The sequence below is a fragment of the Cornus florida genome, unplaced genomic scaffold (assembly GCF_030987335.1).
Source record: "Cornus florida cultivar Cherokee Brave unplaced genomic scaffold, ASM3098733v1 CherokeeBrave_3.0.0_Hap2_Chr01, whole genome shotgun sequence".
Lineage (NCBI taxonomy): Eukaryota > Viridiplantae > Streptophyta > Magnoliopsida > Cornales > Cornaceae > Cornus > Cornus florida.
The window spans coordinates 81,274,341-81,300,016 of NW_026775571.1; the positions used below are offsets into that span (position 1 = coordinate 81,274,341).

General features: G+C 33.8%; 1 protein-coding gene across 1 annotated transcript; it reads left to right on the top strand.

The window, feature by feature from the left end:
• Window positions 1-4,416: 4,416 nt before the first annotated feature.
• Window positions 4,417-17,149, top strand: LOC132302801 (poly(ADP-ribose) glycohydrolase 1-like). Its single transcript, XM_059799761.1, has 11 exons — window positions 4,417-4,872; window positions 5,938-6,132; window positions 7,152-7,255; window positions 8,420-8,624; window positions 8,774-8,878; window positions 9,354-9,472; window positions 12,790-12,933; window positions 13,339-13,483; window positions 13,727-13,927; window positions 15,298-15,360; window positions 16,930-17,149. The coding sequence occupies exons 1-11, from the start codon at window positions 4,618-4,620 to the stop codon at window positions 17,101-17,103; spliced, it is 1,710 nt and encodes a 569-aa protein (XP_059655744.1). The 5' UTR covers window positions 4,417-4,617; the 3' UTR covers window positions 17,104-17,149.
• Window positions 17,150-25,676: the final 8,527 nt, after the last annotated feature.

Below are 25,676 nucleotides of genomic sequence, written 5' to 3' on the forward strand. Positions count from 1 at the left end.
AGACATGCTTTCATAGGAAAATAAAATTTCCCCGTATTTTGTGAAGGAAACATTTTGGAGAAAAATAAAGGGTTTCAAGAATCATAATTTTCTATAACTTTTCCTTTTCTATTTAACTAAACTATAAAAAAGTTTTAAAATTTTCTATTTCCTTTATTTTCCCGTTGATTTTATCTAACCAAACGAAGCCTAATAGGAATTAGTAAATCGGTACAAACCAAAACCGAATTTCATCTAAATTTGTACCGGCCATGCACAAGAAAGACTAGTAGGAATTAATAAATCAGTACAAACCAAACCGAATTTCATCTCAATCTTTTCATTTCCAAGAATATTCCAACCGTACTTTTGGTTCAATTTGTGTTGATCCGATATTTCCACAATTATAATTCCGATTTTAATTTTTTAGAAACTTCTCAAATTCATTTGGTTCTAATTTGTAAGGAGATGAGGATATTATTATCTTAAATTTTTTTTTTAATCATGACTAAAAGTTATGTTACATTTGAGTACCAAATTGAAACATTAATATGAAAAAAAATTGACACATAAAATTTGAAATTGAATCAAATTTAATTTAATTTTGTAACTACAATTAATGTTAACACTTGTTGGCAGATATTGAAACAGTTCTAATGACCAAAATATTTTTTCAAGTGCATTGTAGTTTTCAATCTAGTGGAGATGGTATGAAATATCGGATCAATTTGTGTTGATCCGATATTTCAACAATTATAATTCCGATTTTAATTTTTTAGAAACTTCTCAAATCTATTTGGTTCTAATTTGTAAGGAGATAGAGGATATTATTATTTTTAATTTTTTTTTTTAATCATGACTAAAAGTTATGTTACATTTGAGTACCAAATTGAAACATTAATATGAAAAAAAATTGACATATTATATTTGAAATTGAATCAAATTTAATTTAATTTTGTAAATACAATTAGTGTTAACACTTGTTGGCAGATATTGAAACCTTTCTAATGACCAAAATCTTTTTCCAGTGCACTGCAGTTTTCAATTTAGTGGAGATGGTATGAAATATCGGATCAATTTGTGTTGATCTGATATTTCAACAATTATAATTCCGATTTTAATTTTTTAGAAACTTCTCAAATCTATTTGGTTCTAATTTGTAAGGAGATAGAGGATATTATTATTATTTTAATCATGACTAAAAGTTATGTTACATTTGAGTACCAAATTGAAACATTAATGTGAAAAAAAATTGACATATTAAATTGAAATTGAATCAAATTTAATTTAATTTTGTAACTACAATTAGTGTTAACACTTGTTGGCAGATATTGAAACAGTTCTAATGACCAAAATCTTTTTCCAGTGCACTACAGTTTTCAATTTAGTGGAGATGGTATGAAATATCGGATCAATTTGTGTTGATCCGATATTTCAACAATTATAATTCCGATTTTAATTTTTTAGAAACTTCTTAAATCTATTTGGTTCTAATTTGTTAGGGATAGAGGATATTATTATTATTTTTTATTTTTTAATCATGACTAAAAGTTATGTTACATTTGAGTACCAAATTGAAACATTAATATGAAAAAAAATTGACAAATTGAATTTGAAATTGAATCAAATTTAATTTTATTTTGTAATTACAATTAGTGTTAACACTTGTTGGCAGATATTGAAACAGTTCTAATGACCAAAATTTTTTTCTAGTGCACTGTAATTTTCAATTTAGTGGAGATGGTATGAATAACTCTACCAGTCAATTTGGGGCCTTCGTGACTTGGTCTCATTGTATTTCTTGCTTGAATTTTTTTTTTTTTTTAAAATAAAAAAATAAAATAAATAATACTTGCATCCTTATTATTGGGAGAAACTTGGATTTTGATCCTCTTCACCTCTTTCTAGCATTTAGTCCTTAATATATATATAGACTAGTAAAAATTACTTGCAATACTCGTGATGAATTAATCATTAAAGAATATAAATAATAATAACTATAATAATACAAACCTATATAATAATAATAATAATAATAATAATAATAATAATAATAATAATAATAATAATAATGTTTATTTATGTGATTAAAAATCATATAAAATGGGTAAAAAATAAATATCAAGTAATAAAAATAAAAATAATTATAATATATAGAAACACAATTATTAAAAAATTATGTACACAATAATGACTATAAAATAGAAAATACATGAATATAAAATTTTAAAAATAAAGACTTGTTTAATGAAACTCTTTGTTTATAAATAGAGTTTGTAAAATTTTAAAAATAATAATAAGAAAAATAAATTTTGTGCGCAAATACCAGCAATGGCTCAAAAGCATAAAATAGAACAAGTGCATAATAGATAAATCATTTTTTGGGGAAATTTTCATATTGTAAAGCTTATCATGAAGCATCTTGGAATAACCTTTTGTCATATGTACATTTATATTAAGAAATCATAGAATGATGATTAGTTGAAAATTCATGAAAATGAATTATGATTTGTAAGATAAAGTATTGGCTATTGAGTATTCTAATTTTCAAATATAAATGTTATGATTAGAATGCTAAATTGCTAATTAAACATGTGTTATAAGCATGCCAAACTCCAACAACTATATCATCCTAGTTTCAACAAAATATGATATTTTATAAAACAATTTACACATAAAGTTAAATAATATTTATTTTAAATAAAGTTAATTAATATTTATTTTCAAAAATCATGTCTTCTCCCCAACTGTGAATCATGTGTGTGTGTGTGTGCTTTTTTCTTTTTCTTTTTTTTTTTTTTTTTTTCATTTTTTTAAAAATCGAATTATTCAATCTCTCAGTAAATTTTGAAATTAAAATGACCGAAGTGGGAAAATGCAATAGGTGCTAGAATAATTGTTTGCAATTTTAGGCTATTCAACTTCTTCTTCTCCATTGGATGAAGAGCAAAGGAGAAACTGCAATGCAAAATCAATAAAAGAAGAAAGCATTCAAAATCAATAAAGAGTGTGTTATTATTTAAATAAATGTAAAAACACAAAATCTGACAATAATTCATATATAAGTGGTACAATAATCCATAGCCACTCACTTGGCTTGGTAAGTGAAATTACACCGTCATCACGGAGGGAAAAAAACGAAAAAAGAAAAAAGAAAAAGTAATAATAAAAACAACCAAGATATTCTTGAGCATAAGAACAATCATAATGGAAACTAGAAAAAAAACACTTAAATTCCCTTTTTATGTTAGTATAGCCCTTACCCTTTTCAGCAACAAAATAACATCTAGTATATTATACCATCAGATTTTTCAACACAAAATTACCTCTGTAAAACTGTCCCCTGTTTCATCATTCTTTTTTTTCCTATAAAAAATAAAGTGCTTCAAAGATTAACGTGAAATAAAAAATTCAACAAATAAACTTAAAGCTAAATAAGAGTAAAACTTATCCTCATAATATGATAAAAGAAATTTCAGAAAAAACCTAATCCCAAAACTGTTTCATCATTTTTTTTTCCTTTAAAAAATAAAGTGCTTCAAGCCTTCAAAGATTAATGTGTAATAAAAAATTCAAGAAATAAAATTAAAGCTAAATAAGAGTAAAACTTGCTCTCATAAATATGATAAAAGAAAATTTCAGAAAAAAAGTAATCCCAAACAAGGCTTACAATCTTTCCATTCTTAAAACATTCATCCTCTAGATTAGGCCCACTTGAATACTTTACTGTTTAAGAAAAAAAGTAGGATTTTCTCGATCAAATTTATTTATTTATTTTCTTTCTAGTATGAATTAAAAAAATTAAAAATTGGAAAAAGAAAACAAATCAAGCCTCCACCGAAAGAAAAGCCATCCCCTGTTGAAGTAGGAGCCAACCAATGCATTATCCTAATGTCCATCAAATTACTTCTTAAAATAATGTAAAATGAGAGAGAGAGAGAGATATTGATTGATAATGTGAAAAAGGTTACTTATAAAAATATACAGTGAAATGCAAACGATCCTCTGGATTAGGAGTTATAAATACCAACCATCAAACTAATTATGGTATATTTATATATTAATGAAAGTAATAAATTAAAGTATATATATCAAATGAAAAAATAATTTTTTTTTTTAAAATTCAACCATCAACTAATTATTGTATGTGTGTATATTAATGAAAGCAATAAATTAATATATATATATATATATATATATATATATATATTAAATAAAAAAATGTTAAGAATTTTTTTACAATTTTAGAATAGTATAGATATAGATGGATATATAAAATATTATTAAAAAAATACTCAGTAGTTGTCAAAAATAAATAAATAACTAAATAATATACCAAATTTATTAATACAATCTAATCATAATAGGTGTATCATGTTTATACCGAGGGAACGAAGAAAATTAGTAATAACAAAATGGGAATTTACAATTTAGTCCTTGTACAAAGGACGAAGTATTGTTCTTGTGTGCAAGTGTCGCACGACGGGCACCGGAAAGTATTTTGGTGGCGGCCATCCATATCAAGCAATACCAGTTTTAGAGAGAGAGGGAGGGGGAAGGCTTGAAATAACTGTGTTTATATATACTTAAAGTACATTGAGGGACGGATACATATATACACACGCATATAGAGAGAGAATGGAAGATCGGGAAGACTTGAAGTCGATACTACCGTACTTACCACTGGTTCTCCGATCGCCCTCTCTGTTCTGGCCATCTCAAGTGGTGGAATCATTGAAAGCGTTGTCCGAAGGCCCCCAACACAGCAGAATCGACTCTGGAGAGGTTCTCTTCCTCGCTATTTCCGATCTCAGACAATCTCTCAGCCTCAATTTCTCCACCGAACGCTTAGCTTCTTCAGCCGCCGATGGCTACGCTCTTTTCTTCGACGATGTATGTAAACACGATCACCATTACCAATCTTACTTTGTTATTGGATCAATAGAACAGTCAATCGATAAGGGTTTATTTTAGATTTTACACTCTGGCTGTTTGTTTCACTGTAAAATGTTTTAGATTGGAAAATGTTTTTCATGAAGGAAATCATTATTCTTCTTGTTTACCGGGGTTTGGTTGAGGTTTTTGAAAATAGTTGCCAATTGTTACAAAAATGCATAATGAACATTCATAACTTAGCTTCTTCAGCCGCATGCTTACGCTTAAACACAATCAATTGATTAGGGTTTAGATTATATTTTACACTTTGGCTCTGTTTGTTTCATAGGTAAAATGTAAATGTTTGTTTCATAGGTAAAATGTTTTACATTGTAAAATTTTCTTGATAAAGTCATTTTTCTTCTTGTTTACTGGTGTTTGGTTGAAGTTTTGAAAATGAGTTGCCAATTATAAAATGCATAATGAACATTTATATAAACATGCACTTATTTAGCGGTCAATTTTACAGATGGGTTGATAGATCGGGAAGTACTTTTGTATTTGATTATGCATTGAAGTTTGTACACATATATATCTATATATATAGATATATAAATCTATAAGTATGTGTGCGTATAGGTGTATATATAGGTACTATGCTTATTTATATAATTACTATGTATTATATATGGTTATACCCTTGTATCTATACATATACACATGGCTATTGTCTCGACATATGTTTTTTGAGTGTAATTTCGGAAAACGGTTTACTGAAATTTCTAAGCTATTTTTGTTTTCCTAGAGGATTTTTTAGTGTAATTTCGGAAAACGGTTTACAGAAATTTCTAAGCTATTTTTGTTTTCCTAGAAGATTGTGTAATTCATTTTCTTATTGACCAAACATCGAGAAATGTTTTCAATGATAAAAGCATTTTTCAAGAAATATTTTACGTCAAAATGGAACAAGAGTGAATATGTATCTCATTAATTGTTGAAACAATTATATATGTATCTCACGAATTGATTCCTTAGTAAGGCTCAGTTTTTGCCTGTATAACTTGGTCGTACAAATTTGAACAGCTGATGTCTCGGTCAGAATCGGCAAAATGGTTTGGGGAGGTAATCCCATCAATGGCGAATCTGCTGTTGCGGTTTCCGTTGTTGTTAGAAACTCATTATAAGAATGCAGATGTCATTAATGGTGAAAATGACAGAATTAAAACAGGTCTTCGGATATTGGAGTCACAACAACCAGGCATAGTGCTCCTCAGCCAGGTACCTTTCACGTTTAATTTAATATGTTGACTTCATTAATACTAAGAGTGTGATCCTCAACAAGTATATTGATGTTCTCGATTTTTCCTATACATGTATGATACATCACCCTTTATTCTTTACTAATAATTGTGAAGTAGAGAATTATATGACTGTGCTACCTTGTGTACTTAGATATCCAATTTTAATTCTGCGTCTATTTTGGGATTTGCCCTTGATAGTTGATCTTAGTACATTGTTGAACAGAAGATTTGAGCTATGCACATACATAGGACATTAGCATAATTATGCATTACTGTTATAGTTCATGTAATTATACTCAACCATGTCACAAGAAAATTGTGCAAGAATATCAAAATGTGGGATGTTTCTTTTCTTTCCGTTAATGAGAAAAGCTAGATAAGAGAGAACAATTGAATCTTATAAAACATGGTATCTTTATCCTTATTTACTTCATAGAGTAAGATGCGTTTTCACATTTTGTATTCTTTCTGAACCAATGGACCATTCGGTTGTGCTTCTTAAAAGTGATTTTAGATAAATCCATTTTCATTATGACTGCCATTGGAAACTTGTAGCATGGGGCACTTGAATCAGAGTGTCATGGTACCATTTTGCTCTATAGCTGCTGGACCATAGGAGATTTTTTAATTTATTTTTGATAAGTTGGACCATAGGAGATTTTAAAGTACATCTTGGCTCGATTTAAATATAATATAGTTTTGGTGAGATGAATTTTAAGTGCTGAAGTCTTAGGTTATATTTGTAGTTTAGTGATGAGTGAAGTCTTTCTAACTTAATTTTTTTGCATTCTTAACTTATTTTTATAAGTGATATGTAGCATTACCAATTCAGAATATTGGTAAACACCACCTTAGAAAGTATCATAGTACATTGGATTTGAAACATTCCATATTTTATGCATTATTCTTAGACGAAAGATTCATCCTTCATCTATGCATTGCTGTTGTCTTTTTAATGGTCTGATTGTTGACAATGAATGTCTATGTTGTTTTCAGGAATTGATTGGTGCTCTTCTTGCTTGTTCCTTCTTCTGTTTGTTTCCAATCACTGATAGAGTTGCCAAACACCTTCCAACGATCAACTTTGATCATTTGTTTGCGTATGTGTCCATTAGCCGTCTTTTTTTAACTTCTTTCAACTGTCATATTCAATGTATATCATTATAACAGAATGGTTTAATTTCTACAATTTTTTTCCTTTGCTTCCCTTTATAGACTAGTATAATGCTAAAGTATTGACTTTTGTAGAAGAGAGTAATTTAAGTATTTCATTATTGGCTTGTGACAATTTATTAAATTTAAAGAAGGGTTCTCAATAGAGAAGAACTTTTCATAATTGGCTAGCTTGAAGCCATTTCTATGAATGTTGGCAGAAAATTTAGAGGTAATGCAAAACATTATTCAATTTATCTCATGCTCTTTTGATAATATTGCTCCTGTTTGTATGAGTGTTTCACGCCAAAGTTTAAGGCAGTCCCCTGTATAGGCAGTTTGTCTCCGTAAGATAAGTTCAGATTACAACTCTAAGTAGCTTGTTTCTATGAATATTGAATTTACATTTGATCCGCGCGTCCCCACCCACCCACCCACCCACACTCACACAGAGGTTAACTATTTTATTTATATGATATTGAATTACAGATGTGTGTGTGTGTGTGTATTCTTTGAATATTGAATCACAGACACAGAGAGTTTCCAGTATTTTTTTTTCTTCTCTGTGACTTATAAAACAGGGGATTGCAACTTTTAGAAAAGTTGTCAAGTATACTATAGGGGAGGTCACAACTTTAAACTTCTGACTGTGGTTCCTGGAAACTAGAAGTAGGATCAGAATTGGATATTATAGGCAAGCAGCTGAAATAAAATGCCCTGCAGTTTATTGACAATATAGCGACTCTCTAAGACACTGTTCAAGTAGCTAAAAAAGGCATGTTTGCTTCATTGCTTTGTCATTCATCTGCTTTATTCGTTACTCTGCACTGAGGGCCTTAATTTTCATATCTGACTGGTTATGGTCAGAAGCTACCGCATGTTGCGAATATTGCTCGAAATGACAGTTGTATTGCCAGATGCTCTAAGATCTCTCTAAGAGCATTTTTTATTTTTATTTTTTGATAGTGACAATCAATTTAGAGAGGTGCAATGTCATTAACTTCCTAAATGACCAAATTTGGTCGTGTTGTCTACTCATTCCATACTTCTAGTTATTTCTCCTTTTTCCCGAATTACAAAAGTTGATGCAACTGATATATATTTGCTTCCAGGAGTCTACACAATGATTACAGTGAGAAGCAGGAAAACAAAATAAAGTGCATCATTCACTACTTTGAGAGGATATGTTCATTTATGCCTATGGGGGTTCTCTCATTTGAGCGGAAAGTTCTCCCTTTGGAATATAGTAGTTTTTTTGTTACCTATCCAAAGGATGATTTTTGGAGCAAGTCAATTGCTTCCCTCTGCCGTCTTGAGGTAAATATTGAATGAATAGAATAGTCCAGTAAAGTGAGTTCAAGTTCAGATTTGGATGAGATATTGTAAGGATGTGATTTAGTTTAAACTTTTGATAGTGGTATTTCCTTAGTTTCGGATAATTATATTTTCTTTCTTGATTTTTATAGGTTTGCGGGTCTGGCTTGATAGAAGATCAACCCAGTGAAGCTCTTGAAGTGGATTTTGCAAACAAGTATTTAGGGGGAGGTGCTCTTCATAGGGGCTGTGTACAGGTTCGATCCTCTAGAATCGACACAGTCAACATGTTCAATAGAGTTATTCATTGAGGACCAAGTTTCTTTTTATAGTTGTAAAAAGAAGCTTCATAGAAATTAAAAGAATGTAATTGAAAAGCTTTAAGCGCAATGATTATACACAGGATTGTTTTGTGGTCAAAAAGTTACTAACCAGTTATGATTCCTCCGACGTGGGTACTGGGAGGAAAAAAACTGGATACAGACTTATCTGTGGTATAATTTTGCCAAAGTGGATGCTCTTGGACCTAAAAGCAAGTCAGAATTATTACAAGGTTTATATTTAAAGTAGGCATTGATGCTTCCACACTCTAAAATATTGTATATTACTGACATCTGTTTGCATGCATGGGTTTTTCTCATCTTTGTACTTCTGCAACCTTTATTTGGGTCAAAGTAGAACACTGCAATGAAAGCTTTCTTAACCTTTTATTGTCCTAATTGTCTTGTGTAGGAAGAGATCCGTTTCATGATCAATCCCGAATTAATTGCTGGCATGCTTTTCATTCCTTCCATGGCAGACAACGAGGCTGTAGAAATTGTTGGTACGGAAAGGTTTTCAAATTATACAGGGTGAGTATGATCCATTGAATTATTCATTCAAAGAACTTGGGTATTGATATCATATTAATTGCTATAACTGCGTTATATATTTCTTGTACACTACAAATTTATCATTTTATCATGCCCAACATTCTCAGATATGCTGATGTATACTGTACACCAGTAGTGACAGTACCAACCTATTCATATATGTCGGAGCTTTGCATTTTGAAGTTGAACTACTATATATGTTATATATATGGACAGTTAAAAAATCATCATATAATAATCCAGAAATTGCAATAGAAAAGAAAAAAGGGAGGTTTGTGTGCACACCTATAAGAGTGATAAACGGCTCATCTCGCCCTGACCTCTTGAATTCTCAAAACTTCTTACCTTATCCCTTGCCCCCTATCGTCTACCCGTTCGCTTTGGTAAGACAGATAAGGTGCCTGGTGGAAGGCTTAATCCCTATCCCTATTTGACCCGCTTGTATGAGTGGGGATTCGTATTAGCCTTTGGGCTTGACACTTGGTATCATAAAACACCAAGAAGTGGTTTTTCACTTCTCGAAGATCCTAATAGCTGTTTCCTTTAAATAAGATATGGAAGTGTAAATGTTTAGTTTCTAAGTATGGTATTGAAAGAAATTCTTTATGCCAAATTCATTGGCACTTGTAGGCCTATTAGCCTTGTCGGATGCATTTACATGCTAATGGTCAAAAAATTATTGCCTTGAGGTTGTGAAGGGTCAAAGGTTTGATATCGGAATCTCAAAATATCTTTGTGGGAGGTTCCCAAATTTTGGATGCAGTTCTAGTTGCCAGTGAATGTGTGGACTCCAGAATAAAAAGTGGAAAGCCAGAGATTGTATGTAATGTAAGGTGGATATTGAGCAGGCATATGATTGTGTGAATTGAACTTTTCTCATTTACATTTTGGAGTGGATGCACTTTGGCAAGAAGTGGTGAAGGTGGATTTTTTTATGCATCTCTACCGCAAAGTTCCCGGCCTTGGTGAATGGGTCCCCTGTAGGCTTTTGTAGTAGCTCCAGAGGGCGATCCTTTGTCCTCATTTCTCTTTCTTATAGTTATGGAGGCGTTTGGCAGCATGATCAGGAGTGCAGAGGCTCTTGATTACATTAGGGGCTTTGGTGTGCAAAGGAACATAGCGGCACAATTGGAAGTATCTCATTTGCTATCTGCAGATGACAAATTGTGTTTTGTGATGCTGTTGAGGATCAGATGAGGTACTTGAGATGTTTGCTGGTGTGCTTCCAAGTAGTGCTTGAGTTGAAGTTTAATATTAGAAAGAGTGAAAATTGTGTTGGTTGGGGAGGCTGATAATATATCCAGGTTGGCTAGCATTTTAGTTTGTGGTGTGGGGGCATTTCTGGTGACATATTTGGGTTTACTTTTGGGAGATTTGACGAGGATGTCATCCATATGGGATCCTGTGGTTGCAAGGTTTGAGAAAAGGCTAGCAGGGTGGAAGAAGCATATCTGTCAAAGGGATGGCACCTCACTCTTATCAAGTGTACTCTCTCTGATCTCCCAACCTATTACCTCTCTTTGTTTCAAATTCTTGCTTCAATAGTGAAGAGGACAGAGAAGCTCAAAGGAATTCTTGTTGGTGGCATGGGTGGCGAATTTAAATACCACTTGGTGAATTTGGTGAAGGTTTATGGTCCCATTCAAAAGGGAGGTTTGGAATGAGGAAGTTCAACACTTTTAATCAAGCTTTGATAGGGTAGTGGCTTTGGAGATATGGGGTGGAGCTGACTGTGTGTGGCAGAGAATTATAGAAAGAAGTTGAGGAGGAAAGAGGCAGGTGGTGCTCCAAGGAAGTGATTTCTTCAGCGGGTGTGTGCTTATGAAGAAACATTTGCAAGGGCTTGGAATGAGTTCTCCAAACATGGCCAAATCAAGGTGAGAAGTGGAAGATTCATCCACTTTTGGGCGGATGCATGGTGTGGAGATGAACCTCTTGCATGTGTGTTTCCAATATTGTTCTGGATTGCGGCAAACAAGCAAAGCATGGTAGCCGATTGTTATTGCCTTGATATAGAAGGGTATCATGGGATGTGCAGTTCGGGACAGATTGGGAATTGGAAGACATCATAGCTTTCTTCAGTTTGCTTTATGAGCAAAATGTGAATAGGGAGGGTGTTGATGAGTGGAATTGGGTGGGATCATGGTAGGTTTATGGTGACATCTTATTATTAGATTTGTCAAGGTGACCAGAAGGCAACCTTCCTGTGAAAAGCAATTGGGAGGACTAGGGCCTCCCTCATAGGGGTCTTGGGACAGACAATGGCTTTGGGGAGGATTTTGACGCTTGACAATTTGAGTTAGAGGCAGTAGTTTGTGATTAACTGGTGTTGCATGTGCAAGAGGATGGAAGTATGGTGGGAAGTCAAGTTCGAGGTGCTTGGAGGCAGCCCCTCTTTGTATTTAGTGGGGTCTGGTGCGAATGGAATAAGTGATCCTTTGATGGTGTGGAAGCAATGATGTGGGTGCTTAAGTATTATATTTCAAGTTCTCTATTTTTTTGGGTTTCATGGAGGAATTGTAAATCTATAGACGACTTTTTAGATTATGTGGACAGTTTGAGGATGTAGAGATGAATTCTTTTGTGTAGTTGAGGATGTAGAGATGAATTCTTTTGTGTAGTTGTTCTTTGGTATGCTCCCCTTTGAGCATCTTTAATGAAATTTTACTTGTTAAAAAAAGAAAAGAGAGGTAGTTTCTGGTGACTTGTTACAAACGTTGTATAAGCAGTTTCTTTTTTCATGGAGATACTTCATCATGTTCCGGGTTTTAGACTCCAGGATTTAAATTTATTAAATAGCCGTATTTATACAATTCTCCCTGTAAATATATAGATCTTAATACACCTCAGTTATGCCTTCGAAAATGTGTATTTAATTTTGCGTGTAACTTAAAATAGATGTGGCATTTGGAGCTAGATTGCCTTGTGAGGTGTTTTTTTCCCTGCTCTGATTGTTACTTCTTACAACTGTATTAGATCTCTAATTTTGAAAATCTTTGTTAATAGTTCTCATGATATAGAATTCAAAAGTATATGTGATTATGCCCTTCTGAAAATTTAATATCATTATGCATATTTTTTGTGCCAATAATATTATATTTGGTACATGAAGCATATGGATTATGTCAATGGCATTTTACACCTCTATGATATACTCTTGGAAGCTCTTTGATAATAGATTGTATTAGCCTAACTCGGTAACTCTATTACTTTTTCAAAGCAGAGGTATTCATACAGCAGTCTCTCAGATGACTTTTGTTACAGTGGTTCCTCTCTCATTTGTCTGAGTGGTGCAGGTATGCTTCTTCATTCCGATTTGTTGGTGACTATGTGGACAAAAGAGATTTTGATCATATGGGAAGACGTAAAACTAGGATCACTGCAATAGATGCATTATGCAACCCAGGAAAGAGACAATATGGACTTAAATGCCTCCTCCGGTATGTAAAACTTTGGTTTCTGGCACTACGTACATTTGTATGTGTGCATTTGGGTGTGAATATGTAATATACCTGGAATGAATAGGAGAATAAATAATGGCCCCCATCTAAATGGAACATTTTTGGATGGAGTTGCTGCACTAGGTTAATGTTTCAGTGTTGGGACTGTCAATATAGAGGTTATGAGCCTTTGATATGGAAGAAATTATGCCCCAAACTTGAGTTGATTGGATTCACATATCTAACCAACCTAAACTTTTGTCGAGTAATTTATTTTCAGTTTCAACACTTCAAATTTTTTTGACTTATGGTATATAGATTATCTGTGCAACCCTTTAAAATTGTCGAGTCCTAGTTACTGTTGATCTGTAAACTAGTGAGACTCCAACTTGTTGGTTTCATCAGGGAGATTAACAAGGCGTTCTGCGGCTTTTTTGATCCATGTAAATATCAGCATTATCATAGACTACTTCAAGATGATGGATTTTGTGGAGCTCAGGTAGATCAAGATGTTAAAGACCCGAGTGGAATGTCAGATAATCAACTTTTGGTAGGAGTTCTATAGAATTTTTTTATTTGATGTTGGCCCAGCCCCCCTCTTCCCCTTCCCCCCCCCCCCCCCCCCCCCCCCCCGGGACACCACCACCACCACCACTACCCACACCCACACACACACTTCTCTCTCTTTCTTCATTCGTTTTATTATAAGTGGAAGAATCATGCTTTGATGATTTTAACATTACAACTGTTAGTGCTGGTGTATTATTTATTTTCATTTTTTGTTTTCCCATAGTTCCAAGAAATTTCATCTATCTCTTGTGAAGCAAAAGAAGGAATTTTGGGTGACCACCTGATGAGGAATTTGGAGAAAAAGGGTAGTCAGTGCCTGGACCATCAAAAAGAAATTGGCATTGTGACAGGAAACTGGGGTTGTGGCGCTTTTGGGGGAGACCCCGAACTCAAGGCCACAATTCAGTGGCTCGCTGCTTCTCAGGTGATTTTCTACTGATTGATTCCTTGTTGGTTCAGTTTTGTGCCATGTGATACACTAGTTATTATAACCATACAATAGTGTATGACTGCATGACAAAAATGCCTCGTATATTTTTCTTATGATATTTTGTGTGCTTTTCTCCTTCATAAACTTTGAAAGAAATAAGAACCTCTCTATCTGCCATCATCTGTATATTCTTGTGTTTTTTAATTTTTTTTATTTGTCGGTAATTTCTAAACTATTACAGTTTAAATAGACCTTAATGCCAAGACATAGATTTAGAGAATGGAAATCTTTCATTAATACTGCTGATGATTCTGAGGTTGTCATAAGCTAACCAATCATAATTAAGGCTGCACTAAGTTCAGATAAGTGGTTATAGTTTAAGCTACAACCTAACTTTTCTAATGATGCTCCAAGGAGTTTGATTGAGATCTAGCTTCTCATTTTCTTTTGAAGTTGTTGGAATGGGTGAAGTGATTGACTAGTTGTTGGACAAGTCTGTGAATACCCTCGCCTACAAGCTCTGCCACCAGAATTGACATAGGGCCACATTAAAAGGGGATTTAGGGTTTGTAAAGGTGTAACAAAGGGTTAGGATTTTGGATTTTTAATTGACGCAAGAAAGGACAAAGCTTTGGGACCACAAATAGTAACTAGGGACTTGTTTGTATATGATTGAATGGTTGGAAGGAGGAAAGGTTAAAAATTGTGAGAGGGGATTTTTTGGGCTGAAATGTTAAACAGATCTAGTTGTGTGGCTTGTGAAGACTTGAAAAGTGCAAAAAGAAATTTAACACTTCGTTTGGATTGAAAGACATAAAAGTAAAAGAAAGGGAAGGAGGAGGGGAAGGACGACAATCAGGAAAAGATATCTTTGACACTGAGGGAGGTGAGAAGGAGCATTAGATGCTTTGAACACAAGTGATTTGCTACTTCAGCGTTATATGGCAATAAATGGTGCTTGGGCATCCTTTTTCATTCATTGATACTATTTTTTTATGAGATACATTCCTATCAGCACCTTTCCACATACATCAGTTTTCTTTTAAGTTTGTTGATGTTATACATCAGTCTGCTGAAAGAGACACATATTCAATGGACAGAACCATCTCAATGGTTCTATTTAATTTCAGAGAAAAAGGTTCTTGGCCATGTACCTCCTTTACTGCTATTGTTAGATCAAACTATTTGTATGTGAAAGGCCCCATTTTCGGAACATCAAGTTTCTCGAGGCATAATATAATGATTGGGAGAACATAGTTAATATCTTCTCAGTGATGTATAATTTCATAGATTCTATCTCAGCCTGTTATAGTAATGTTTCCTTTCAATATTTTGACTTTCTTTTAATTTGGGTACACTTCCAGGCATTGAGGCCTTTCATCACTTATTACACATTTGGTTTGGAGGCACTGCAGACTGTGGACCAGGTATTTTTCTTCTGCCTGCTACTCTAAGAAATCTCCAAAGAATATTATGCATCATTCCTGGAAATAAATGTTTGGAAGATAATTTGCAACCGTTGTTTACGTTTTAAATAACCAAATCAATGTTAATACTCCATGAGCTGTGTATTAATGTTCTGCTGGAGTATCAGTTGCTTTTGGATGTATAGCCAATAGTAAATGAAAAATGTGGTGTTCCCCCTCAGTGGAACATAATTTGAATTTTCTCATTAAATCTTTCAAGGTTAACTTCTCTAGAAATTGGAAACTTCAACCATTTATTTGCTCAACTTACTGCATACTTCTTTATAAAATAAAATCCCCCTCAAGAAAAGGAAAAAAATTTATACCAACTGTTTGTTTCCTACTCTTTCACATATTCTTCTTTTCCTTTTTTTGTGATATTTTTTTAGGTATTCAGTGTTTGCTACCGTTATTTACTTCGGAGGGGCTGCCAATTTCACTTAATTTTTTATATGCAATTATGAATATTGATGCTTGTTTTTAGTAGAAAAGTAGGAATACTTATAGGGTAATTTTCTCAAGTAGGCACTCTTGAGAGTTGAGACCACCAAATGTAAGTGGCGGGGCCTGCTCAACCATCAGGCCATTTGGGCAATAGCCTAGGGTCCCACATGGAAATTGCCTAATCCGATTCCATATTGATATTAATTCCGGTTTTCTTTATTACCTAATATTCTTCAATTCCTTGATATGGACCCATAAAAATTTTGAATTAAAAAAATACATTTAATATAAAATTTAATTGAATAGACTAGTTTCTTTTTATTTTCTTTCCCAGGCATTTCCTTATTATTGAGTACTTCTCACTTGTTGATACCTTTTGTTTTGTTATTTTTCTGGACATCTTCTCACTCACTGTTTGTATAATTGTTTTTGAAACGTTATTTATCTCATTCCTCAAATCATACGCTACTTTGAAGTTTTGGATTTGGAAGTCTTAATATTACAGAAGGCCAACAAAAGAATTTAGATCTAAGAATGGAAAATAATTGACCAATGACAATGCTATATGAAAAAAATTTAGATCTAAGAATGAAAAATAATTGACCAATGACAGTGCCATAACTTCATCCCTCGCAGCAACATTCTTTTTGAACAGAAAACTTTGACACAAGGTTTAAACCGTTTAGAAGTTCAACATTCGCTGCTTGCAACAAGTTTTCAATATTGAGATTCATTCCACTGAAAATTTGATCAGACCTTGGAAATTTTGCTCAAAATATAGTCGAGACCTTAAAAGTTTTAATATTCAGTTTTTGGGCTACTGTTCGGGTTCTGGTTAACTATCTAGCATGTGCTATACAGTTCTTGCTATGAGTTTGTGCATTTTTGGTTAATAATCGGATTGATCCCTGATTAGTATCTCATTTAAATCAGTCTACTAGCACATGACCTGTCTTGTGCATTTTCAAGTTCCTTGTTGATACTGCCCCTATCCTCAGGACTTTTAACATGGTTGTGTAATCTTTCATAAATTAATGTTGTTTTATCATCAGTAGCACTAACCCTGTTTATGGGTATTGCGGGCAGGTGAGTCGATGGATTCTGTCACATAAATGGACCGTTGGAGACCTTTGGAACATGTTGGTGGAGTACTCTTCCCAGAGATTGACAGGAGAAACTAATCTTGGCTTCTTTAATTGGCTACTTCCATCGCCGCCCACCTTTGATGCCATGATACTGGACACACCTTTAACCCCTTGAAATCTTTTGTATTATTGAGTTGCTTCCCTTCCCTTTTTTTTTTTTTCATGGACACACCTTTAACCCCTTGAAAACTTTTGTATTATTGAGTTGCTTCCGTTCCCTTTTTTTTTTTTTTTTTTAATTACTTCTTGCATGTAATTGTACATATCGAGTAAAAGAAAATGTAATACTTTGTTATAATTATAATTTAGTTTCGAAGATTTGTCTCGAATTCGAGTTTTTCTAATAGCTAAATTACAGGGATTTCAAAATGACTGAAACCATTTTGCAGTCTTGTACACTAATTTGGGATAATGTATTCTGCCAGAAAAGGCTTTATAAGTAGATGGACTGAAAACTTTCAAATATGTGATTATGAAGTCCATTTTGACTTCAAAAAGAACATGTCATGTAATGTTGATTGGGGCCAGAAAAGGAATTTTGTTTGGACTAATAATATATTGGGACTGATTATCTAATGTTTTTAACCATGAAAACACAAACCAAATCGTTACGAGGGTGGAGAAGTTCCAAGAGTGTATTCTTAAAAAGTTTTCCGGAAAGGGAAGGCGAGGAGGGAATCGAAAGAGAGTATTTTGTTCCCTCGTGGTGGGGAAAGGAAAAGGGAAAGGGAGTGGATTTTTTGGAGCTATTTTATATTATTACCAATGAAAGGTGTTAAAAAATATACGTAGATTGAATCTATACGTCAGAACCAATGAATTACTACAATGCTGGTTTGGTTTAAATGGTATCACTTGTTCTTTTAAATGGAGCGGTGAGGATTTTCCCAATGCAAAATTAGACAAGTGAAATTTCAATTAACAGATTAAAATTTTAAAATGGATAAAAGACATGTCATTTTTTTTTTTTTCACTATATTAGTTTGTGGTCTCTATCTTCTAAAATAGGAGGTGAGAGTTCGAGTTCCATAAAAATAAATTGGTATGCGAGTTTTTTAGTCCATGAAATACTTTTTTTAAAAAAATGTATTCTCAATTTCAAAGGAATAACTTCATGACAGCATATCTGGAAGGTTGAGAATTCAAATTTTCTCAGAGTTACTCCTATAAATTTTTTTAGTAATTGCGTAGAGCATGTAGAATGAGATGGCTGCAATTGGTGCAATGGAATTATGAAGTGTTATAAGAGGTCCGACATGAACATAGATAATAATAAAAAAATAAACCTTTAGTCTCTATGTATTGGTAATAATAAATAAATAAACCTTTAGTCTTGTGTATTATCTTGTGTATTATTCATATTTTCATGCAAATAATTATTTATTAATATTGTTATAATTATCACTAATTTACTATTACTATATATACAAATTCAATATACCTTATTATCCTGGACCTTTAAGTTCTTTTCTTTTTTTTTTTTTTCATTTATCTCAATTTTGATTCGGTGGGACCCACCCAACGTTGGTTTCATTTCTTTCCTTTAACGAACCAACATCAGTCTGCAGCGATAGTGGAGAGTGCAAAGGTGCAGAGATTGTAACCTATAGGGAGCCTATAGAATCAAATAGTATAGTCTAGAGAGAGAAAGCAGATTGTGTCTCTATAGAGAGAGGGAATCGTCTATATAGAGGAGAGAGAGGGAGCAGAGTCGAGCTGTTCCAACAAAAAAGGCAGCGGTGTTGAGAAAATAGCTAGAGAGAGGTAGAGAGAGACAGAGAGGAGAGCAGAGTGAAACTCAAAAGAAGAAATATGGCACTGATATTGAGGTTCAAGTTGGCTAAGATAGGTGCGAGAGGGATGAAAATAGTCGGTGGGGCTATGCAGTCAACCTTCAGGTGGTGTTTCTTTTCGTTTCCTATTTAGATGATAGAACTGCGATGCGATTTTCTTTTTGTGTTTTTTTTTTTTACTCATATTGTTGTAGTAGTTCTTTGAATGATTTTGAGTCCATACTCATCTGCATTTCTACTTTTTGTCACTTTTATTGTAATGAAACTCATCCAAACCGGCCGGACTCTACTTGGTGTTGAACTGTAGAGTCTATGTGGTATGACGATGATCGAGCGGTAGATATAGGTGTTGCATCTGTTCTTTGTGCCGCCTCTGATCTCTAGATCTGCACTCGCCATTCTATCTTTTTCCTTGAAATCGATCTCACAATATATATATATATATATACACACACACACACAAATATCTCTGTCTATGTGAAAACTGGTGAAGGTGAAGTTTAGGAAGGTCGGTGAAGCGATGGAGTCTTGTTACTGCCGTCATCTGGTTTGGTGTTACAGGCGCATATGAAAAAAAAGAAATCACAGACTATATATATAGTTGTATACATACGCATATTTGTATTTCTATATGTGAAAAATGGTGAAACAAAAGAAATCAGAGACTATATATATATGTATGTATGTATGTATGTATGTATAGTTATATACACACACATATCTGTATATCTATGTGAAAAATGGTGAAATGAAAGAAATCACAGACTATATATGTATGTTTGTATAGTTGTATACACATATTTTCTCTGTTGTTGGTTTTTTTTTTTTTTTGAAAGATAAAGTTAAATTTGGATTAAATAAAAGGGATACAAGGCTAGCCATAGCTAACCGATGGGCCAGGCCCAGAATACAAACCAAATAGGAAACAAAGCCCATATAGGCACAAAATAACCATAGCAATAACGGATCAATTGCTGAGGTCTGGTGATTTTCTTTGTGGTCGAATAATGGATTCTGGAACATCCCATTCTGCTGCAATCCTTGAAGCATTAGATGCATCGCTGATAGATGAGAGTATGATGTTTGATCTAATAGATTCCAGAGTTTGGTGAAGAAGTGAGTTTGCAGAGATGGATTTCTTTTGAAAAACCCTTCTGTTTCTCTCGTTCCATGTGTGCTGCAAAGTAGGGAGGCTTTGTTGGATTGCCACCCACAGTATGAAAGAGTGTTTGGGGATAGAGGGTTTGGTTCACACTAGGTGAGTCCAAGGTAGGGTTGGGTGATGCTTGTTGAAATGTTTCATGGTGTGTGGAATAGAAAATTGACCATTGGGTGAGGGTATCCAAATGTGTTTGTCACTGCAGCTGGTTTGTGGGTTTGGAAGGTTGGTTATATGCTGTAGTTGTGGAATGATGGATGGTATGGAAGGGGGAAAGGACCATGAGTTGTTGGTAATGAAGGATCCTACCTTTGTGTTGCTGTGATAGCCTGAAAGTGAGATCAGTTGTGGAGATGTCAATTGGTGCAGAGGACCAAGATGGCACCAATTGTCAAGCCAAAAATTAGAGCTTGAACCATCTCCAATTTTTACCCTGACAAGTGGTTTAATTGTATCTCTGAGGCTGAGCAATTTCCTCCAGTTCCATGAGCATTGGCCTGGGACCTTGACCTCCCAAATACTTAGATGGGTGTTGATCCATTTTACCCACAACATGTCCTTTGATTTGATTATATGCCAAAAGTGCTTCATTATAGCACTTTCATTCCATGTATGGAGATTTGGCAATCCTAGACCACCTGCTCTCTTTGGCAGCAACATTTATCCCAAGCAACATTTATCAGGGTTGTTGTTATTTAGAAAATGCATGTATTATCGCGTAACAAAAATAAAAATGGACTAGAACCTAGGAAGATGAAGTCTGTTAGGCTGAAAACAAGGATTTTTTAGTTGCAACACATAGTTACACCTCGAGGCCTTTATACCCTCATTTGCGACCAGCCACCAACAGTTTCATCTTTTATCAAACAAATTCAGACCTGCCCTCTAATCAGTGTATGTGATCAATATGTCTTTTAATCTTAATTGTCAAGATTATTATTTTTTCTCTCATTATGTTGTTTACTTGATCAGATTCGAGGCCAGGGAACTTGCAGGTACCACTCCCAAAATCTGCAAGACACCTGAGAAGGTAAATTCATTTTTTGTTAATCATATTTTTTGTTATTTATTTAGTCCATAGCATAACATTTATGTGGGTTCTGAATTTGTTTCCATACAAACTTTTATTTTGTGTGATTTGGAGTTTGTATTATATAATGGCTTTAGGAATTTTTATGAACATATTAGCCTGATATGCATCTATCTTTGCCTTGTTGTAAATATATTTGGTCATGGAATGTTTGTTTAAAAGTGTTTCTTTTGGGTATATAAACACTGCACCTCCTTTGTGTATTTAGAAGGCTCCAGCCTCTGTTGTTAGATCTTTTGAAAATTATTTTTTGGCCAATTTAGATGACCATAAGATCACGTCTGTTGTGTTATTTTTGCTTGATGTTACTTATGAAATTTTTGTTGCTTTATGGTAGTTTTGAGTTGGATTATTAGCAATGAATTTCCAGATTTTTCTGAGTGTGCAGGATATATATAGATATATATGTATGTTAAAGGGTGGGATGGTCGACTAAGGCTGATCATATTTTCACTCCATTCTCTTGGTCAGATTCTATTTTCAACTTAAATTGTATCTGGTTTCCTCATTTTCCCTCGAAACTTCATTAAATCACACCCTATAGTTTTGGGATATGACAATTTCCCTTTAGTCTGCATACTCTCGTGTTTTACGTATAATTTTATTTTTCTTCATTAAGATTCATTATTACACACACACATATGTTTACGTTATGTTATATATCTTGTGTATATACATTTGTAGACAGGAAAAGCTGTAAATCTATAAGCATACCGACTTGCTGATGCTCAGCTCTCAATAACCACACAGGACCTTTTTTCTATTGCTTCAGACCTTTTAAATTCTTTAATTTTGGTTTTTGCCATCAAATTTCAGCCACTAAAACCTTAAACCCATTCTCGAGTATGTTGTGATGGCAGAAAGAAAAAGTGAAAATAGGGGACTTGTATATTAAAATTTTATTAAATATGGGTGTAGGAATTTTTAAATAAGGCTACTTATTGAGTCAGTGGGCTGAGCAGATGTAGTGCCTTACAAAGCCACTATGAAGTAGAATTAAATATGGGTTTAGGAATTTTTAAATAAGGGTACTTATTGAGTCAGTCCTGATTATATATTTTCTGTTTGGAACTTCATATATATATTTTGTTTCATATACGTACATATATTAGTGGTTAACTCTATTAAACTGTTCCTATGACTATGGACCATAACATATCACTAATTATGGCATCTTATTAATATGCTTATAGTGTGCTAACTAGAAGGAAATCAAAAACAGAAGCAAAAAGAAAAAGGGATCAACAGGTCTGAAATGGTTGACGTTGTTGAGCAGGTTATAAAACTTGGTAGTAATATATGATCTATGGCTAACTGGATCAAGCAATAAATATTTGTATTGAGCAGGTTAAAGATTGAGCTTGTGTATATGATAAATAAGCAGTTTTGACTTCTTATTGGTGCTGTTGGGACACCTGCTTGCACTTGCTTAGATAGGGCGATCGCCTGGTTTTGAATTTTTTCTTGCAATTCTCGCTTGTTTAGTAGGTGAATGGGGTGAATTTGGTTCTTTGTATTCAGACTATGGCTAACTGAATCAAACAATAAATATTAGTATTTCAGTTAATGCGTCTATGGTATCTATGCTCAAAAATTAATGGTGATGCAAGCTATATGTATCATTGCAAAGGTGAAATCAAGGCATAGTAAGAGAAGAATCAGTGTGTTCAATGTTTCGAGAGACTCAAAGGGTAACCATGTTCAATTGGTAATCACTATGCTGCTGCTAGTATGCGGTCTCGAGTCTCTTTCTGCTTATTATCTGCAACTGCTTGGTATTGGTTTATCCATTCTCTAGTTTAGTAATCACTCTATCCATGCATTTCACTTTCTATCTCTCCATCTGTGTATATTCTGATGTTTTACTTCTAAATTTATTTTTCTTCATTAAGATTCATCATTATACTCCCACACACACACACACGTCTATATATATATGTTTACCTTATGTTATATATGTATTTGTATCAATTTCTTAAATATATGTATTTGTATCAATTTCTGTGTTCATTTTATCTTGCAAGAAAACATACTTCTTCTTCTGCCATCTTTGTCTGTAATCTGCATTGCAGTTAATTTTATGAAATTAGTTCAAACATTTTGTTGTTGTGATGGGGCCATTATTTATATGATGTGTCTTAGGTGCCTACAAAAGGCTATCTCAGTTTCAAACCCACTAGTCCAAGGAACAACAGGACATTGATGGGTGGTATCTCAGTTTCACCAATGAATCAATTTTTCATAAATGGTGTCCTTAAAAGACTATTTTCTGGAAAGGCATTAGTAGTATCTTTTAAAAAACACAATTTTAAAATTTTGCATTTGGTCATTTTATCTTGCAAGAAAACATACTTCTTCTTCTGCCATCTTCGTCTGTAATCTGTATTGCAGTTAATTTTATGAAATTAGTTTAAACATTTTGTTGTTGTGATGGGGCCATTATTTATTTGATGTGTCTTAGGTGCCCGGCTATCTCAATTTCAAATGTCCATGGAACAGCAGGACATTGATGGCTGGTATCTCGGTTTCACCAGTGAATCCCTTTTTCAGTGTCTTTGCAAGACCATTTTCTGGAAAGGTATTAGTAGTATCTTTTAAAAAACACAATTTTAAAATTTTGCATGTGCTTTTTTTTTTTTTTTTTTTTTTTTGGTACGTATGAATATGTGTATATTCTTGTTTTACTTAAAATTTTATTTTTCTTCATTAAAATTAATCATTACACACACATATATGTTTACCTTATGTTATATTGTGGTCTGCTAGAATTCCAAAAAGCCAAAGCCGACTATTCCCATAAAACCCATCCCAAATAGACCACCCTTCCCAGACAGACCACCCTTCCGATGTGAGAAGTGCTGGATGTTTCCTATTGCGTGTAAAGAACCTAGGAAAATCTTTGATCACAATAGGCAGGTGGAAGACCATCACAGATCCTTGTTCAGGACTGAATCAGGCGTTCAAGTACGTCACAAATGTCAGTATTGCCCGAAATGCGGTAATGGCTTCCAGGATAAGACGGATGTGGATCTCCATTTGGAGGAGTGTCCTCAGAGGTAAGTTAATTTGAAAAGTTGTTATTGTTTATCATTATCATTATTATTATTATTATTATATCATTATTAATTTTTATTTAATTTTTATTCTTTTACAGAATCTGGGAAGATTGCAAGAATGCAATGTGAGGTTTAGAGAAGAAATTTACTTACTTGACTGCTGTGAACTTTTTTATTACTAAGTTGTATGGAATCTGTATGGGAAGCAAATGATGAATTAATTGGAGTGAGTATTTTAGGATTATTTTGCTCTTATTGATGACTTAAGTCATGCAATCTTTTTAAGCTAAGTTGTATGGAATTTGTATGGTAAGCAAATGATGAATTAATTGGAGTGAGTAATTTAGGATTATTTTGCTCTTATTGATGACTAAAGTCACTAAATCTTTTTAGGCAAATTCTTCCACAATTCACGAATTCAAAGATGAAGATCTTAAATAAAAAATCCTCGGGACGAAAAATGATTCTTCAAATCTGCACCACGAGTCATCAATCAGTGGCTCAATTTTACACAAATTTGGACAAATTGATGAGATAAATGAGTCAAATTTTTGAACAGTTTCAAACACCCATTCAAGTTAAAAGGAATGCACCAATTCTGTCTCCCAAGCATGAAATCTCAAAGAATACATTACACATGCAAAACAGTGCTTGCTGTGCCACACGCTCTTTATAAGCTCCTCAATTGAAACTTCCATTTCCTTGCAAATCTCTTCCATTCGACTTCGACCAAGATCAAGGAATGACTCAGTTAGATTCTCCATCCGAGAAATTTTTTAGCATCTACTGTTTACTTCTCGTTATAAAAGGACCTCCACTGCTCATGACTTGATCCTCCTACTCCCTTTATCACCTTCCTCAAGTTTGTCTGAAGCTACTCCAAGAAGACTACTGCTCATAACGAAGGGACGTAATGACACCAATAGCACCATTAACGGTGCCAAAAATGATGGTTGGGATCTGGCCAACATCAGAATCTGGCAAGCACATTACAAGAGAAGCATGTCAGAACCAATTGACAAGGTGGTATTCACTGACCACTTCAAGGCAGCCCCGCTCCTCATCAACAGCACCTTCACTATTCATCTGGGTAGTGAAAAGGTTGAAATTGTTCTGTGCACCAAGGTAAATGTCATCATCAAGAATCTCAAACAGCTGACATCCAATTTGCATTGAAGTCGCAAGCTCGCTCCTAGATGGCACCCCTCCTCAGGTTGAAATTGTTCTCTGCACCAAGGTAAATGACAGTTGGCCTATCTGAAGCAGTAAATACATGTGTGTTATTCAAACAAAGTTAAAGAGATGACCATCTCAAAGGGCACATAACAAATATGATATCTGTAAGGGAACAAACAACAGGAAGTTGATAAAACATAAGGCATGAGGAACTGGCGAACAACCGTGGAAATACTTTATCGACAATATGCTGGTAGAAGTGGCACAGATGCATGTTCCGGAGCCATTATTCACTGGATCCTTCAAATGTGAAAAGGCTACAGCCACTAATTTGTCATGATTCCAAATGATGCAATAATATGAAATTTTCATTCTAAATGGCTCACTCAGGTAACTCGAATGGATAACCCGGTC